The following is a 19,293-nucleotide window of genomic DNA, read 5'->3' on the forward strand; positions in this document are numbered from 1 at the left end:
AGAGCTTGAGCAGGTCATGATATGACAGGTGAGTAGGAGAATCTCGCATACGACCTAACACACTGCTTACTGCAGATTTCAAAGGATTGTGTCTTGAGTTCTGCCTTAGGGAGCAAGGCTGGCAGGCAGAACCATAACGTAGCAGATTTGGGGGCCTAAGCAAACCCCACCCGCCACCGCATTTGGCATGTGCTCTGTTATAAAAGGCTTTCACAAACATGATATTCTGCAATGGATTAAGGCACAGTAAACTACTTAACTTAACTTAAGTACTTGTTTATTAATTTTTCATTGCTTAGCCTAACCTCTGAAGGGTTAGATTCCCTTTTACCCCCACAAAATCAATGATTTTATGTTTATAATGGAGCTGGAATTAGCACGGCTTCGCTCTCCTCCTCCCCTTCATTCATTATTCAGAGGAATCTTTAACACATTAAGGGATTCGTCTTGAATGCTTAAGACCTTGCTGAGGGGGCGTTGGGAACAATGTATCCCACACGTCCCAGTATTTAAAATTTATACATTGTGGTACCTAAGGAGTAAAGATATGGAAATAACTAGAGGCCCGTAAGTTGATTCTGCTAAATAATTTTTAATAAAAATGTATTTGTAAGGAGGCATGCCCAGCCCTTAAGAGTTTTGATGTGGGGTGGACCATGCAGCATAAAAAGGAACAAGCACACCAATTATTTCTGTGGAATACAGTGCATTTTTACCCACAAAAAATCAGCCTTCCCGCCCCCCGCAAAAAGGAAAAGTAACAAGCACATAAATCCCTCAGACTCGCATCCTGTTTTTCTGTATATTCAAATGTCAGAGTTATTGAACTGTCACAAAGGTGTATAACTCAAGCTGCCAGTTAAATGGTATCCAGGTTTTCCCCACTACTGTTCCAGACCGAAAACAAAACAAAATTCAGATATAGGGCAATTTACTGCACTTGTCATTTGGAGCCTCTATTTCAAAAGGTAATAGGACGGCTACTGCACTACTAAAAGCAGAAAACCGAAGATATATGCCTTTAAAGGGGAAAATAATAATAATAATGTTGACTGCAAGTTGCAATCAGTCTTAATTCATTCTTTATTGCTGCTCTAGTTCAGTGTTATTTGAGCCGGTCTTAACTGTTAAAAGCATTTCAAATGTTCACATGGTGTGCATTAGGTTTCCAAGTAAAAGCAAGGAGAGCCCACCAAATGTAACTTCCCGAATGCAAACCACATGAATTTGATTTCTTTGTGGCATAACTTTAATTGGGTTCAGGGGTCTCTCAGATGTACCTGTCTATCTGCTTTCCGATGGCCTGGCGTGATAAGGCTAATACGAAGAAGCTGCTCTGAACTGCTCTCAGTTACCGTGAGACCATTACCAAGTTTACCCACTTGTGGCTATGCTCAGACCCTTTCCCCCCGCCAGGCTGCAGCCACCAAGAAGCTTGAAACTGCAGGATGGCGCAGTACCTGTAATGTGACATGGTCTTGCATATTTACAGGGCCATGCAGGTTGCTGCTGGGTGATGCTGTTCCAGAAGCTTCTCGCATCCATGCTGCTGGCTCTTAAACCAAGACAAGCAACGTCTGTCCCATGAAGGTAGGGGTGGATGTGGGAGACACATACAGACTTCCCATTCACCTCCCTAATGGCCCCTCATGCAATCCTATATGAGCACAATGGTTGGGGAGAACAGGGCTCCATTGAATGTACAGGAATCCTCCGCAGCATATTGTATCGTGCTATTGTTAATGGGGATTAATTTATGGCCCTTCTGATGGCCAGGGGCACATCTAGCAAATTTACCAGGCAATCATCAGGAAATGAATCAAACAGGCGCATAAAAGGCTGCATTGCTAGAACATGCCCCAGGTCCCTCTGCCAAATGAACAAACAACAGAAACTCCTGACTCCAGGAATTCCCACAGGAATCTTACAAATGGGATGGAGATAGAATGGCTATGCGTGAATATTCATCTTAGCTGTCAAGTCATTTTAAGATGGCAGTAACCACACCTCGTGGCATTTGTTTCATTAAGTTAATCATACACCACTTGAAACAGTAATAATAACACTTAGCATCTAGCATTGCTTTCAAAGCGTTACACAACAATTATGTCAAGTTGGCTGCTCCTACTATCTTCGTGATACACTACCCAAAGTGGGGAGGTGCTTACTGAAAGGGCATAGTGGTTTGCCAAAGGCCAATGAATATGAGCTCTAGGTGGGGACACCTTTATGGCTGAATGGGAAGCTCTAGCTAGTGCATACCTTTCAACATTTCTCTGATGAAAAAGGGGGTGTCCAGTGCTACTTTTCTTGAAAAAGAGGTGACAGAACTCACCATTCTCTTAGAATGGCAATGTCTAAGAGGTGTTGGAAGTGAGTTATGGCTGAAAAGGAGCCCTATTCCATACCCTCCATACCTATTTTCACCAATGAAAATAGGGACATCCTAAGGAAAAGCTGGGCATACATTAGATACCAGGAGAGCTTCTGTAAGTCTGGGACTATCCCTGGAAATAGGCTTGCCATATTTTGAGGAACAAGAAAGAGGACACATTTGCCAACTTCTACTTTTAACTATGGCTCACTAGGACGACTCTTGTTTTACATACCTATGAAAAAGAGGGTGTGTCCTGGAAAAAGAGGGTGTATGGCAACCCTACGACTTGGAGGGTTTGTTACAGCAGAATGCTGCAACTAGGCTGGTGAGTCTACCAAAAGCATATTTACACCATGGCTGGCCTGCATTAGCTGTCAGTATGCTACAAAGCCAAGCTTAAAGGTTCTTGTGCTAGCATACAAAGCCCTATACAAACTTGGAACCAGGATACTTTAGGAATACTCTTAGTCCTTATGTTCCTTCCGCGTCACTGCAATCATTAAGAGGGAGCATTGTAAGTGCTTATTTTACATACTTACACACACACACACACACACACACAGAGAGAGAGCACGCACACACACACACACACACACACAGAGAGAGAGAGAGAGAGAGAGAGAAATAGTTGGCCCATTTTGACTTTGCAGGGGATTTAAATATTAATGTCAGATCAAGATGCTACAGAAAATTTGCTGTCATGCACCTTGTTTTCCTTTGTTTCCTCATCTTTCATTTGCCATATATTTAAAAGATCGTATTGGTGTTAATTGGTGTGTTGGTTTGTTACTGATTATGCATCTTGCAAGACACTGGTTTGCTTAAGTATTTCATCTCAGTGAAGCTATGTTAAGTTTCCCCCCGATTCTTCAAACAATGCGACAGAACAATTTGTGTTTTTTTTTCAGCTGCAACCCAAAACCACCTGCTTCGAAGCAAGTTGAATTGAAATCAATGACTTCTAAGTAAATTAGTTTAGGACTGGTTTAGGACTGTGGTGCCAGTGGCTATTTCTTTTATATTACATCGGATTGTAATCCATAACCACGAAGGAAGAGGGAACCATGGGGAAATTTCAAGCAATCAGGAAGTAGCAAGCTTTTCCGCAACAACCTGGACTCCAGTCAGAGCTGGCTGTCATTTTATGTGTTCAGTTAAGACTGATTTCAAAACTTTACCATGAAACCTTAGGAAAACAAACCACATGAAAAGAGCACAAACTGAGAATATTAAATAGGAGTTTTCACAGGAAATGGATTCTATTCCCCCCCCCCAATATTACTGGGTGCCAAACTCTGAATCATTTATTCAAAATTTTATATTGGTGCTTTAACAGGGAGTCAAACGTCTACAATAGCTTGTTTACTTTAACCAACTTTGTTTAGTTAATTCCTCAAGAATTCCAAAGCTTCTGCCTTGTTCATTTAATTTTCATCAACCCGCGTCCAAAAATACTGTGCTGATGACTCACAATATTAATCTCTCTGTTACAGTGGGCACAACTGCGTATACTTAAGGAGCTACCCTCAACTAATGCAAAAACTAGAGTAACCATATACTGGAGGCCACCCAATTTTTACTTAGTGTTCTGGAACATATGCAGGGTTCCCACATATAAACAAGCATCATGTTAAGATACGTTAATGCTTCTGTTTCTTGCTTTGGAGTGCTCAGCACCAAAGTTGTAGTCAGGATTTCATTCTGGACAAGATTCCCATTAAGAACTCTGGAGTAGGAAGCTGTTTGGGCTTTGTCTATTCATGCTTAAAGAGAGCGTTCCCTAAAATATAGCAGAAGTAATAAATTAAGCAGTAAAAATGGCAACAGATTACTTTGTAGGAAGGAGGTTGCATTTGCTCCCAGGCCAGCGGCTGCTGCTCTTGCAGCTGAAACTCCAGCCAGGAGCTATAAAACAATTCCTTGTGTCTGAGAGAAATGATAATACTGCTCATTTCCAATGACTGATTCAAGATACACACCCAATGCCTATGCCAAAACCTGCTAACTTCTATAATCAATAAAGTTGTGGCCTGTTTAAATCCCAGTTGGTTGTCCTCAATTTATTGCAACTAAATCATGTCTTGGTCGCACCACCTATTGCTCAACCGCACCCGGGCCCATATTCCTATGGTAGTGAAAACAGCACCATACTGTTAAAAGGAAATGCATTAATTAATTTACCGTATTTTTCGCTCCATAAGACGCACTTTTTCCCCCCTAAAAAGGAAGAGAAAATGTCTGTGCATCTTATGGGGCGAATGCGTGGTCCCTGGAACCAAATTGCCCAGGGGCGAAAAAGCAGATCGTGCTTTTTTTTTTCTTAGAAAGAGGGAAGGGTTTTTTAAGAGGAAGCTGCTGAGCAGCTGATCGCCAAGCGATTGGGAGGGGGCCGCCCTACAGCTGAGGGGAGGCGATGCGTGGACTGTTTGGGCAGTGCAGAGCCTGCGGGTGCCCAAGCCATCACATCACTCCTAGGATAGATGTGTGGCTCGGGCGCTGCAGGCCCTACAGTGAGTGCCGCCCAGCATTTTGTCACCCCCCTCAGTGGTGACACCCGGGGAGGACTGCCCCCACTGCACCCCTTTCCTCTGCCCCTGCTTTTCACAGGTGTGTCGGGGGGGGGGGAGAGGCACCTATGACACCACCTAAGTCCACCGTACTTGAGCAGTATTATAGCTCTTCACAGAAGCAGCACGCAGATATAGATTACATTCTCCCTTATCGCTCCTGCTTTGCACTATTTTGGGGTGCTTTTCCTGGCCAGGAATAGGTGTTTGAGTTCTGTCTGTGGTTGAAGCAAGAGAAAGAAAGAACACAATGAGGCCTTAAGTAAAGCGAATAAGAGGTGGGGTCTGAGATGACAGGAACGGAGTTCCTTCCCACCCCTTGGGAAGCCCGGGGGGGGGGAGTTGGAGCAGAGGGGAGGACCGTGGCAATTCGGTGGGACTTCTGGTTAAGGAACAGTGAGAGGGGCAGCAAACTCAGTGACAGCCCTGGGTAGCAAAAACCCTAGCTACACCACTGGTTTTAAGGACAGTACAGCAACACATGGGGATTTTCAGTTCCAGACAGGGATTTAATTTGCAAACACACGACTAAGATCACGAACAGGTAATCGGAAGCAGGCTTTTAAAAACAAATGTCTCAGATTTTCAACAGAAGGGGTAAATCCAGCTGAAATGCAGGAAAAAAATGGATTGAAATTTGTATACCAACAGTGTAATGTGAATGATACAATAAACTTGCATGCTTACGTTGCTACCAATCCCACAATAAACGCCTGCCTGAAAGAACCCTAAGGAGTACATTGAAACGACAAAAAATATTGTTTTCGCTTGGTTATTAAGATATACAAGGACCACATCATGGTTTTTGTGGGAGCAGGAAGGAAATATTGCTGTATTCTGCTTCTTCTCTTCTCATTTATCTGACTTGGAGCCTTCTCGGCAGCAAAAGCATATTAACATCTGAAATTAGTATGCATATATAAAATTATACACTGCCAGTAATTTGTTCACAACAACCCTTATCCTGTCAGGTATCTAGGATGATTCCATTTTATACACATGCCTCCTGGGGAAGAAAGAAAGAAAGAAAGAAAGAAAGAAAGAAAGAAAGAAAGAAAGAAAGAAAGAAAGAAAGAAAGAAAGAAAGAAAGAAAGAAAGATCTGGAAATAAAAGTTACAGCCACTCCAAAGACACCTAGCTTTGCTTCATGGAATGAAATGCACATGCAAACAGATGAATCGCAGTCTCCTGTGCAAGAGTGAGGCCTGAATGAAAGTTTGAATGAAACCTTATCTTGCCATTTGTTGTTTTCATTGGATTGCAGCCAGTGCAAACATTTGCAGGTGGCTGGGCCATATTTTGACACTTAACTATCTACAGTTGTGATAAAAATCAGAATGTTGCTACACTGCAGTTTCCAATAGCCTACAGGGCCAGATTCTGCTCCCACTTAAGACGCACTAAGACCATTACGACATTGTCTGCTGAGAAGCTTAGAGTTTGTTAACAAACGTATTCTGTGGGGCCACTCAATTCTCTCTCTCTATCTAAAAATAAAAAGAATAATTTTCTGAGGCAGCAAATTCTCCTAATACTTCATACTGTTATGAGTTTGTGAGTGCCAGAGCCCTGTAATTAATCCCTGGATCCAGCAAGTGTTAACATCTAATCAAGACAAACTAGCTTTCCGTGAAGTGATCGCCTGGGTGATGAGCCATGAATGGGGATTAAAGTGCAATAGAGCAAATAGGTGGGGCCCCCCTCTCAACAGTTTAGAGTAGAGAGTTGTGTGTGTATGTCGGAGAGAGAGGATGTAATCTAAAGGAAAACAAGAAAAAGAGGGTCAGAGAGCACAACGTTTGGTTTCTGTTTGAGTCCAAGGCTGCATCTATGGGAGAAACAAGACCCTTTGGGGGTGATGATGCTGTTAAACCCTCCATTGTAGCCTCAGTTTGTATACATGTTTTTTAAAAGCATATATCCTAAAGACACCGCAGTCTCCGCTGTGCCTCATTTCCAAAAGGAATCACAAACCCTAGGTAAGTGCCTGGAACCCCTGGAATCTCACACCAGTCGGAGGTCAGGGTGGCGTGCAACAATACGTTAATCAGGACCTCACCGCCCACAGAGTTAGAATATGTTGAAATACAAACCAAGAACTCCAGTCATAAGTGTTTCACATGTCCTCTTCCCTTTACCCAAGGCTGTATATCCTCCATAAAAATACCTTTCGAAAATGTGCACTAATGTACCAAATGGCAATTATTTTGACTGTGCTTATTTGGTTTAGCCAATAAATGTTGGTTGTTCAGTCAATGCTAGGAACAGAATGCTATATGTATCTACTCAGAAGTAATTCACAATGAGTTCCATGAGCTTAGTCCCAGGAAAATGGATATCAGATGAAGCCGAAAAGGAAGGGAGTGCAAGACACTGTCTATTCTAAAGCAGGTAAACAGGTGTGGGGAATCTTAGTTCTTTAGATGTGGCTGAACTACAATTACCATCCCTGTAAGCAGGGCCTGTAAGCAGGGCCAATGGCCAGGAATGATGGGAGTTATGTAGTTAAGAAACATGTGAAGGATAATAATAATAATAATAATAATAATAATAATAATAATAATAATAATTTATTATTTATACCCCGCCCATCTGGCTGGGTTTCCCCAGCCACTCTGGGCGGCTTCCAACCGAATATTAAAAACAGTACAGCATCAAACATTAAAAACTTCCCTAAACAGGGCCGCCTTCAGCTGTCTTCTGAAAGTAGAATAGTTACTTATTGCCTTGACATCTGCTGGGAGGGTGTTCCACAGGGCAGGTGCCACTACCGAGAAGGCCCTCTGTCTGGTTCCCTGTAACCTCACTTCTCGCAATGAGGGAACTGCCAGAAGGCCCTCTGCGCTAGATCTGTGTCCGGGCTGAAGGATGGGGGTGGAGACGCTCCTTCAGGTATACAGGATGCATGTGAAAGCAGAACTCTTGTGTGTAAGAGAGGTACACAATAGAACTTTAGTACACCTTTGGGAATGTATTACCACTGTATTTTTTTAAAAAAAGAAATCAGACAATACTGTCAACATAGAGTAAGGGTTTATCTCCATTACTAATGAGCTAAACTAATGCCAATAGCTGGTAGATGGCAACGACATTCTCAGAACCACATTCCGCACGCCAATAGCAATGAGTACATAAATTGTCAAAAGAACCTGATTTTCTTAACTTTCATTGCTAAGAAAACAGGATGTCAATACAACAGGAACACACATACAATGAAGGAGCCTGGGATGTGTAAAACATATAGGCATCCATGTGCATTTTTTTAAAAAAGAAAAGGACATCTGGAAAGATCTCTGAATGAGTCTTACACAGCAGAGGCCAGTTTGGTAGGGTTGAGCCAACACTGGCATCACTACAGCTGACTTTGATGGGACTGGGGAGGGAAAGAGCCGCAGCAAAATTGGTTCTACTGCTGCACCTGCATAGCCTAAGCTCACCTCCACTACCCTACCCTACCCATTGTAAAGGTGAGCTATAGCAAGGGGAGTTTCACAATTCTATCCCACCATACCAATTGCTGCACTCGCCATGCAATTCTTATTCATTCAAGCCCGGAGGTCCAGGAAGGAGCATAGGACAAGACAATGAACATGCATTTTACTACAGGTGGTAGAAAATCTGTAGAATACCCATTGATGGATCTTTCAAAAGTTAGGAAACAGACTAATAGATTAGAAACAATGTATGGAGAGAGACTAATGGGTTAAGGACAACAACTTGGCGGGATACTCATTAAGGACAACAACTTGGCTGGATGCTCATTATGGATGAAAGGGAGAGCCAGCACATGGAGTGGTTAGAAAATCCTCAGCCTAAATATAATGGAGTTGGGGTTGACTTTGGAATCAAGCTGGGGGCCCAATACATTTTGGCACCTGGGGCGAAGCAGAAAATGGTGCTCCCCCAACCAGAAAAGAGGAGGGGAGTGAAGAGCTACATCAGGAACAAGTGGGGAAATCAAATCAACCTTACCCAAAGGTTGAAGTGGGAATCAAAGGCTGTTGTGGTGGAGGAGGAAATGGACTCACTCTGAATCATGTCAGGTGGGTGCAGAGCCCAGGATACCCCAGAGGGCAGCCCCTACCATTTACCCCCTAGGGGTGGGAGGAGACCAGCAGTGCCTCGTATTCACCAAGAAGCCTCTGTAGAGGTGTAATGGCAGTGGGGAGGCTGCGGAGGAGGAGACAGAACTGGCTTCGAAGGAGCACACCACAGCTCTTATGGCTACTACAGCAATAGCAGAAGCAGTGAGTTATGCATTCTTTGGAGGCCAAGATCATCTGCCCTTGTGGATCCTGCAGCCTGAGGCAGTTGCCTCACTTTGCCTCATGGGTGGGTTGGACCTGAAGGTCACAGAACATTTTGATGGGTGGTCACCTTCTTTCCTCTTAAAGATAGCCTCTCCTCTCCACAAGATCCCAGAGCTATCACTTAAGCTCTCAGTTATGATTAGCTTCACATTATAGGCTACAAACTGTACAGAAGAAACATGGGGTCTCTCTCTAGGATAGTAATCCGAGATATATTAACAAACACAGTATGCTTTGAATGAATGGCTCTTCCGGTGGCTGAAATGCTAAGCAATACTACTGATAAGGAAAATTCTGGGTTGAGAGACTACTCAACAGCCCAGCTCATTGGGGTACAAGTTCCCCCGCGGGTCCATGTGGTCAGTAAAAGAAGGAAATTCCACCCAAGTAATTTGGAGCAAAACAGCAGTCCGTAGACTTAGATCCTTTATTGTTGCGCAACAGGTTCCAACAGCAGTAAGAACCCTGAGCATGAATTTCCGTAACACTACATAACCGCCACCACCCATCTCTAGATTATCTTGCAAAAAAATTTCGCCGTGTATCATTCATCAAACACAACATCTGGCACAACACCTAGGCCAGCACTTCATCCAAGCAAGAATCAACCAAGGATGTCCTTACCCAATCTGCCGGTTCGTGGAAGGTGCTTGTGTTATGACGGAACTCGATTGCGGAGATGGCATGGCTTGTTGAATAACGATGCTGGTGTCGTGGTTTGGCATCCTTGGATTTGAGAGCTGGTGCGTCCCCGGTGCCGCCATAGCTCCTCCAACAGCGTTATGCATTGAAATATTCTGTGAGAAGGGGATTGGGAGAGTAAATTGGATGCTATAGTTTGTTGTTTTTAATTTCCCTCCTGCCTAAAATTAAGGATCTGGAAGTGTCAAAAAAAATGAAAAGTTATTGGCTCCCAGCAAACTGCATGTCAATAGATCTTGCTCTAACAGCTATAAAGAAATGAAAAATAACTCTTCTGCTTTTACATTGCAACACAAATTGAAAATACTTGGAAGTTGACTAATCACTCTTCTGTACATCTGACTCGTGATTTATAATATAGACATTTTGCACATATCCATTTGCCTGTGTGTGATATATATTTCATTTGAAAATGATTTTCACGGTCAGTCTAGGCCACATTGATTTAGTATTCAGCCTGTTGTTACAGTACTGTACTAGATCTGCTGAGAATGATAAGTGAATTGGGTTTGACAGGACTCAGAATAACAACTAGTGCATTATATATATATAAAAAACCCTTGACATTTATTCTGGGTGTAGTTGACATCTTAAGCCAATACAAAGTTATTACTGGACTCATCTTTGCTCTCTCATTATTGCTTTAACACCTGTTGGTACGCAAGATATGTTTTTGAGTATCCCAGAGTTCTTGTTAAGTGGTGAGAAGAGCTAGACATGAAAGTCAAAAAATTAAGACTAAACGCAAGGAAGTAACATTATCGCCACAGATAAGTGAGTATCTAGAGTGAATTCAGCAGCTGAGACCTGAAACAGGAATAGGAAGTTGACATCTAGAATTCATAGAATCACATAATGGAAGGAACCCTTCCATTATATGATTCTATGAATTCTAGATGTCAACTAGTCATCTAGTCCAACCCCGTGCAATGCAGGAATCCTATCCTGCCCACAGCTATCCCTGAGTGGGCTTGAACCACCAACCTTCTGCTTAACAGCCAGATGCATTGACCCATTGTGCCATGATAATAAAATCACCTTCAATTGCCTGAGGAAATGAACTAGATTGCACAAGACAACCACGGCGAGGTCCCAACCTCATGCAGCCTTTCTAAACCTGCAAACACAGGGATGGGGTGGCATTCGTGGAGGTGTGAGAAGAGTAAACCATTCCTCCATCTCCCTGATCTTCTATAATAATTGCCCTCCACATCCCCACATTCCTGTATTTGCAAAAGCAGTTTTGGTGATTGCATTAAAAATATCACACATCTAGAAGCACAGCTAAGGTTTTTCTTCAGCCCTCACTGTTGATCAAGAAAGTGCATAGCATGCCACTATCTGTCAGATGCTGCCTCACAAAGAACAAGAACAGATATCTTTCAGGCATAGAGAGAGACGGTTGACCAGCTTGAGAAGCATTTGACTTTGACTAACTTTCTCTGCTGCTGTTAGACAAATCTTGATTGGCCCAGCCTGGTCTTCTTCCTGGGTGTTCCAAGTTGGGCCAATGCCAGCCCTGAACACTCTTGACAGCAGCCACATCCACGGTTTTAATATAATGCTCTAAACTCTCCTGAGTGTGTGATAACGCTAAAAGGGTGAGCAAGAGGGCTAGGAAGTTGTGAATGGACGAGCGAAGAGACAAAAAGCGATGCACACCGCTGTAACAGCTAGGTAAAAAATACGAGTCCCTGAAATACTGCTTGTCTGCAAAGTTCTACTGCCAACAGAATGGTTAGCAAACATTGCATGCATGGTAAATGGAAGAACATCTTTATGGTTGTTACATCTGTTACCCTTTCTCGGATTTCTGATTTCCAAATTGTAGCTGCATAGTTTGACAGAATCCCAAAAGGACACTGAGCCTCCTGGTTCTCAACTGCCAGAGCTATATACATTGAACCAACTTTTGGGACTGATAGTGCCAGTGTTGTTAATCAGTGGGCAGCCCTGTTTTATTCTGCTTTGTCGGGACCTTTATTTACCTATATTTGAACATGCAGTGAATCTTCTGACTTTCATTTTAATCTACCAGACACAAGAGTAAAAGTTTTCAGGTGAGGCTTTTGTTTTGTTACAGTTAAAGCCCGCACACCAAAGAATTCTGGGAACTGTGGTTTGTAAAGGGTGCTGAGAGTTGTAGCTCTGTGAGGGACAAACTACAGTTCCCATGGTCATGTCACAGAATTGTAGGGCATAGAGCATGGGTTGGTAAACTAAGGCCCGTGGGCCGGATCAGGCCCAATTGCCTTCTAGATCTGGCCTGCGGATGGTACGGGAATCCAGGCAGTCGGCATAGCACGTGTGTGCAGTGGTTTTTGCGACTCAGCCACGCTTGGGGTCAAAAGTAAGGTAGGTGGCTGCTCGAGACAAGCCCCTTTTCCGATGCGCCCAGCAATCTTTTCTAGGGTTGCCAGACTCAATAGAGGACAGGACTTCTGTGCCTTTAATTGCCCTGCTCTCTTTTGAGTCTGGAAACCTTAAAGAGAAACCAGCAGACCCTTTGCTTGGAAATTAAACAAAGGGTCTGCTGGTTTCTCTTTAAGGTTTCCAGACTCAAAAGAGAGCAGGGCAATTAAAGGCACAGAAGTCCTGTCCACTATAGAGTCTGGCAACGCTAATCTTTTCTTCTGGGGTGGGGGGGAAATAAGAGGGAAAAGGAGCCACAAAGGAGCTCCACCATGGAGCTGCCGGCGACTGACCTCAGGAAGGGCAGTTGTGGTGGCAGGGGCTCAGAGGCACCTTGGGAGTAATGCCCGCCAGTGTCTGTGGCAGCAGTGCGCCCTGCCGGAGGAAGCGGGGAGCGCCTGGGCAGCTGCACTCCGAAGCAGTTCTGCGCTCTGCTGGGGAGGCCGCTCGTTAGCTACACAGTGCAAGCCATGGAAACGTAAACAGCCGCCGCCTCGTCTTCCCTCACGCGGGGAAAGGAACGTTTTTGCTTGAGTGGCACCTGCCTGGCTTAGCATGGCCAACAGCTTTTCCCTTCACCCTCGCAGGCACACACGCTCTCAAGGGCTGACAGGAATGGTGTGCTTACCTCAGCCCCCCTCCCCGCCTTATGAGAGAAATAACAACTGTCAACACGTAAAACGCAAAGGAAACGGCATCGGTGTATGAGGGGGAACCCCCCCCCCCAAAAAAAATCACATTTGGGCAATGTTGGGATTGGTCCCAATAAGGGTTTTTGCCAAAAAAAATATGGGTCATAATCATGGCAACATATAGTCCGGCCCTTCACAGAGGGACAGGCCCCCTGCTGAAAAAGTTTGCTGACCCCTGACATAGAGTTAGTAGGTCCTTTAGTTCAACCTCCTGCTCAATGCAGTTTGCAACTACAGCATCCTTGAGCAAAAGCGGCTCTAGGGGAGCATGAATGGTGCGGTCACACCAGGCATGAAGCTTCTGGGGTGCTGCAGCAGGTGTCACCACTATTTCATCCAATGGAAGGCAAGAGATGGAGGGGACACCAGATTTTGGCGCTGCACAGGGCAGCACTGAAATTTGAGACACTGGCAGCTGTGTATCCCACTGCTTTGCTTGAGCGCACAATGTTAAAACAGCCCTACTAAGCTACCATCTATACAGGCTTCCAGTATACATATATTGGATTAAATCAGCCATGCAACGATGACAGCAGAGGAAGACTCCACAGAAAACATTCCTGGCAATCATTTCTTTTGTGGCATGAACAGGCTTCTTCATCCCATCTCCTGCATGCAGCTAGTCTTCAATGTAAACATCGCTAACTCCTCTCATGGCCTCCTCAAAAAACGCAATGGATTAAGTGCTTTTCATCTTTTATCTTAATTTTTGTGACATGATCTCATTAGTGGTGCCCTCTAATTATCAATGGAAATGAATAATGAAAGATGCCTCCTGTTTTCCAGACCCATCAATAACTTGCAACCAATGTCCCTTTTTTGTATCCCCACAGATTATCCCCTTTGACATACGCTTTTACATACACGATAGTATACAATGTATACCGGATGTGCCAGTGGCTATGTGGTTAGAATAAAGTCTGAGCAGAGTTGTTGTTGTTGTTGTTGTTGTTGTTGTTGTTGTTGTTGTTGTAAGGCATTCTAAATTAAAGGAAAAAGCAATATTTTGAAAGGCATGGAGCCCAGTTACACGAACCATTCCATGAGAATGTTAAGATAAGTTTTCATACAGTATAGGGAAAATACACACTGCCATGGAGGAATACTGAAAGAGTACATTTCAAGCTTCAAAGAGGAGGACCCATATACTACATGGACTAAAGGTTATTTATTTCACAAACAATCAGCTGCCTGAGATCATCACTCAAGCAGCACTGCACACAAAGCACTCCTTATGTTCCAGTGAAATTGCAGTAACACAAAATGCGTAGCGCACAATTAGGGTCATTTACTATATGTTGCAGTGGGATAACTGCACAGCATCCTGCTAATTGAAGGCCACTGAGCAGGGGAATTCAACTGGATGGATAGCTTTTTATTTATATTGTGTCTTAATAGTACTGAAGCCATAAAGGGAGCATTTTTTCTCTCTCCCTTCTTCTTCCTGAAACTGCCTGTTGTGGAGTTTATAAAACAGGAATTTGGCAGCATGTCAGTGGTGCAAACTGATTTCCTCTTCTAAATGTAATTTTTAAAAGCAAACAAACAAGGTTATGTCTGCTAATGAAGCATTACATGCTACTCTGGAGCTCCCCCCCCCTCTTTCTTTTTGGTCGAGCAAACGCAATCTCAATAGAAAACAGTTAATGGCCTTGCAAAAGAATATGTTTGCTTCAAATTCATTCAGTAAGTATCTCTGTCCAAATGAAAGCATCACTATATATTATAGCAATCCCGTATTCCTTTGCTCCACAAACGTAATCAGGAATAGGATTTCAGCTACAACAAAAATCAGCAGTTTTGCTGAGAAATGTGGGGTGCTATATTATGTCAATATTTAATTTTCTTTTTAAAAAACAAACACATAGCTAATTATAGGCAGCCATCAGCAACTTCAGTATAATATTGTACTTAATTGATACTTAGATATGTCCTCCAAATGTCGTTGGACTACCAGTCTATGTTGCCAATGGCCAGAGATCATGTGATTTTTTTCATCCCTACTCTAAGGATTCATTTTGGCATAACATGGTGTGTCCATTGGCATATCCATCAGTTCAGTCACCAGATTCTCACTGGAATTCTGAAAACTCATTGGCCTATGTCTGTGGACCAATAGAGGTGTGATGGAATGTCCACAAAGGATCCATCACACACGCTGAGCTTTTGAATTCCACCAGCTCATAAAAAAGCTGTGTTCACCAGCCAACTATAAATATAAAATATCACAAGTTACATATCCATTTCTTCAGCAACAGTATCATTTCATTTTCCTCTTAGCAAACTGTGAACCGAATCCCAATGCAGTCTAGCTCTCTTGCTTCGGTTAAGACTAAAAGAACTGGCTCCCCCCCCCCCCTTTCACATAGTTAATCGTGTGTAATTCAATCAATGTTGGAGACAGAATTCTTACATTTAACTTTTTCATCATAAAGATAATTCCTTGACAGATTCTTTTTTCATGCTGTCTGTGAATTGAAAACTTTGGGGTACAATTTTTCCAAATACAAATAAACAGTAAACATGGCTTACCCAGACCATGACATTATGCTGATTTTTCTGTTACTATAACTCCTACAGAGGTATTCACACTCAAGACCAGTCGGGAGATTTATAGCATTGCTTCCAAACGACAGACTATGGACATGAATCTCCCACCTTGCATGGTCTTACATGGCACTATCAATATGAAACAACTTCACGCTTTCCTGAATTATGGTTATTGCCAGATCTGCTTCGAATACATGCACAGGAAATGCACCTTTATTGTAGCCAAATGTATAAAGGTCCAGAGTTGTTTTAAAAGATGCTTCCTTCAAAATTTACAACTAGGATTTAAAATATCCAGAACTAGGGTTGCCAGACTCAATAAGAGGACAGGACTTCTGTGCCTTTAATTGCCCTGCTCTCTTTTGAGTCTGGAAACATTAAAGAGAAACCAGCAGACCCTTTGTTGAATTTCCAAGCAAAGGGTCTGTTGGTTTCTCTTTAAGGTTTCCAGACGCAAAAGAGAGCAGGGCAATTAAAGGCACAGAAGTCCTGTCCTCTATTGAGTCTGGCAACCCTATCCAGAACTTGTTGGCCATGGAGGGGTAATTAGAATGTTGTGTATGCAAATGAAAGCTGGTGGATTAAAAATATGTGAGGTAGGGTGAAACCTACAAAAAAATAATAATAATCTTGCACATACGTGAAGAAAAATTAAATGGCATCTATTGCCATCATTCAAATTTTTTTTTACAGCACCCAAGTCTTTGAATTGCCCGCTTTTCAAATTGAAAAAGAAAAAGCACAAAAAGTAAGTTCCGCTTTTAAACTAAGTCTTTGGTAACTTTTTTTTTAAAAAAAAAACGGTTCTTAGTTTCCCTACACACAAATGTTCTCAAAATAGCTTAACCTTGAATGGCTTAAGAGGGAGAACTTTTTTGAGTGATAATAATTTAATCCAGTGTTGGTGCATCCATTCCCCCCCCCCCCCGAGCAATTGTCTAAATCATACACAAGAGAGTGTTTGTTTTTAAAGGCAATATAGACATTTTGCTCAGCTTCGTTTTAGTGATTGCCCACTTCCAGGAGGGTATCCTGTCACTGCGAGATTGAAGTGGATGGATGCCAGAACAGAGGAGGAATGTTAATACTGTCCTTCTTCACACTGATTGTTCCTCCAGTTCTAGTTAATAATTATGCCCCTTCATTGTGCACTATAATCTTTTAAAGATTACAACTCTCATTTGGGAACAAGCCAAGAACCAGGGGAAATTCTCAAGGAAAACTGATAACCGTCTCCCTATCTACTCTGAAAGGGCTTTTCTGCAAGGAATTCCACCCTAACCCGTCTCCTGCCAAATTCAAGAGAGCTGACTCAGGGCATGAGTGAGTGTTTTGATGGACCAAATGAGATCAAATGTTGCTCACCTCTGCTATCAGTAAGTGTTGTGGGGTTTGCTGACTATATGAAATAATACAGGGCAGCAGAGGTGTAGCACTGGGCGGGGGCAGCAGGGGCCACTGCTGTAGGCACACATTCAGAAGGGCGCAACTGGGCTGCCGCGAGACTGGGAGGAAATGTTGCTCCCTTTTCTGGTTCTCCAACACAGAGTGTGCCTCTGTTGGGCAAATCGTGTCCTCCCTCCAAGAGTTGCGGTGAGACCTGGCAACCAAACCCTTGTGTTGTGGGTGGGTACGATTGGATAGCCACAACACCTGATTGGTAGGTCCCTTGATGCTGGGTTTAATCTGACCAATAGGACGCTAGCCAATTGGATCAAGGGACCTATATATGCCAATGCACAGGACCCTGAGCTTTCTCTCTTGGTCAGTGCATTGGAACACATGTCCACCTCTCCCTATATTTAGGGCTTGCGCGCTTGACCTTGCTATGCTGTCGTGTGTCATCTGTCGTTGGGACAGGGGCATGGCAGGAATTTTCCCCACCTGGCTGATTGGCTGCTACCATTTGCGTTTCGCCTGCCACGTAGCAAATCGTCACAACTTGTAACGTTGCGGATAGGATCTGGTTCGGGTGATAGCGGTGGGGAACGCTCCCGCCATCCCTATGTGAAGGAGTATTCTGTTAACATGGAAGCCTTCTGATCACTGGCCCAAGGGGCTCAGTGGTTTAGACCACAGTACCACCTACATCCCACAGGGGGCAGGGCAGGGCGGGACTGGAGAGACTGCAGTTTGGAATCCTTAGGAGCATGTACAAATTCACCTTATTTTCTGATAATAGCTAAGATGTATATGAAGGAACAAACATTAGAGGGATCAGCTGTTTTCTTACGGAACAGTCTTTTTTAAAAAACAAAACAAAACAACAACCAGTACATTAATTTCCAACACACATGTCTTGCAGTGCTTGGAGAGGCCATGAAAAGGGCATTCTTTCACTAAAGCAACATAAAGGGCTTAAGACAGGATGATCAGTACCCCATTGTTAGCTGCCACTAATACCTAACATATCAAATCTAGATCCTCTACTTTACTAGGGGGCTGTTCCTGCTTTAGTGGATTTATGCCTCCTCTATTGTTTCTGTTTTCTTTTCCTTTGACCTTGAGGCACAAATTAAGGGCCGGCATTGTGGGATTAACTCTTGTAGTTACTCGCTGTATATGTCATCATCAACAACAGCATTTCTTTTGCAGAAAGGAAACATGCCTTTTGGGAATAGGAAGCAAGGCCCAATTGCAAAAGCCCCAGATATCCTGAGGGAGGCTTAGAAATAGATTGGGGTAGCCTGTATAAGGTGAAACAAATCCAGTTGACACAGCAACTGGAATCCTCTGTCCTTCCTCCATTCGTTTAAGCAGCAAGTAGATTTATAAGTAAATAATAATGCCATGGCTGCAATCCTAAACTTATTAAAGCCCCTTGAATTCAGAAAGATTTACTTCTTAGTAAGCATACAGAGGGTTGTGCCGCACATCACACAGAGTGCACTGAGAGGCCGGAAAAATAATTCAAAGGAGATGAAAAGAAATTTGTCAATGGTAATTTTAAAAAAGATCTCTGAGAAATCAGTTCGTTCGGGCTGCAATCCTAAACACAATTGCATGGGAGGAAGTCCTGTTGATCTCACTGGAGCTTACCTCTGAGTAAACATCATAGCTGCCAAGTCTCCCGTATTCCCCGGGAAATCCCCGTTTTTCCAGCTGTCCCTAGCTGAAAAAACGGATTTTTTTTGTTTTTCCTCACTTTATTCTGGCACGGCGGCCATTTTGGAACTGGGCAAAGCAGCATCAAAAGTCACTTCTGAGCATGCTCCGCCCAGTTCCAAAATGGCGGCAGCGTTACTTCCGGTCTGTTACTTCCGGCCAGGTCCCTTATTTCTCCAACAGCAACTTGGCAGGTATGGCAAGCATATATAGGAACTGAACTGTTAGTGTTGATTTACCTGCTTGTTAACATCAGGCAGGTATCTTCGCTGCAGGTTTTTTGGCACCTGCTAAAAACACATTGAATCATAGAACTGTAGAGTTGGAATGGCCCCAAACGTCATTAATTCAATCCCCTGCAATGCAGTAATCCTGTTCACAGCCATTATTATTATTATTATTATTATTATTATTATTATTATTCCTACCTGGGCTCAAACCACCAACCTTCTGGCACTAACCCAGTGTGCTACATCTTTTTTATTTATTGAATTTATATACCGCCTTATACCCGCAGGTCTCAAGATCACAGAAAAGATCACAATATATAAAATCAAAATAAGAACAATAACCCAAT

General features: G+C 43.2%; 1 protein-coding gene across 3 annotated transcripts in view; it reads right to left on the reverse strand.

Moving 5' to 3' along the window:
- CREB5 (cAMP responsive element binding protein 5) overlaps positions 1–19,293 on the reverse strand; it is a 265,933-nt gene that overhangs the window by 164,399 nt on the left and 82,241 nt on the right. For all 3 annotated transcript variants that reach the window (XM_035130003.2, XM_035130002.2, XM_035130004.2), the window contains exon 6: positions 9,880–10,052. In XM_035130003.2, coding sequence (XP_034985894.1) covers positions 9,880–10,052 — 173 coding nt within the window. The remainder of the gene's footprint in view (positions 1–9,879; positions 10,053–19,293) is intronic.

Source organism: Zootoca vivipara, chromosome 12 (genome assembly GCF_963506605.1).
Source record: "Zootoca vivipara chromosome 12, rZooViv1.1, whole genome shotgun sequence".
In the NCBI taxonomy this organism is placed as follows: domain Eukaryota; kingdom Metazoa; phylum Chordata; class Lepidosauria; order Squamata; family Lacertidae; genus Zootoca; species Zootoca vivipara.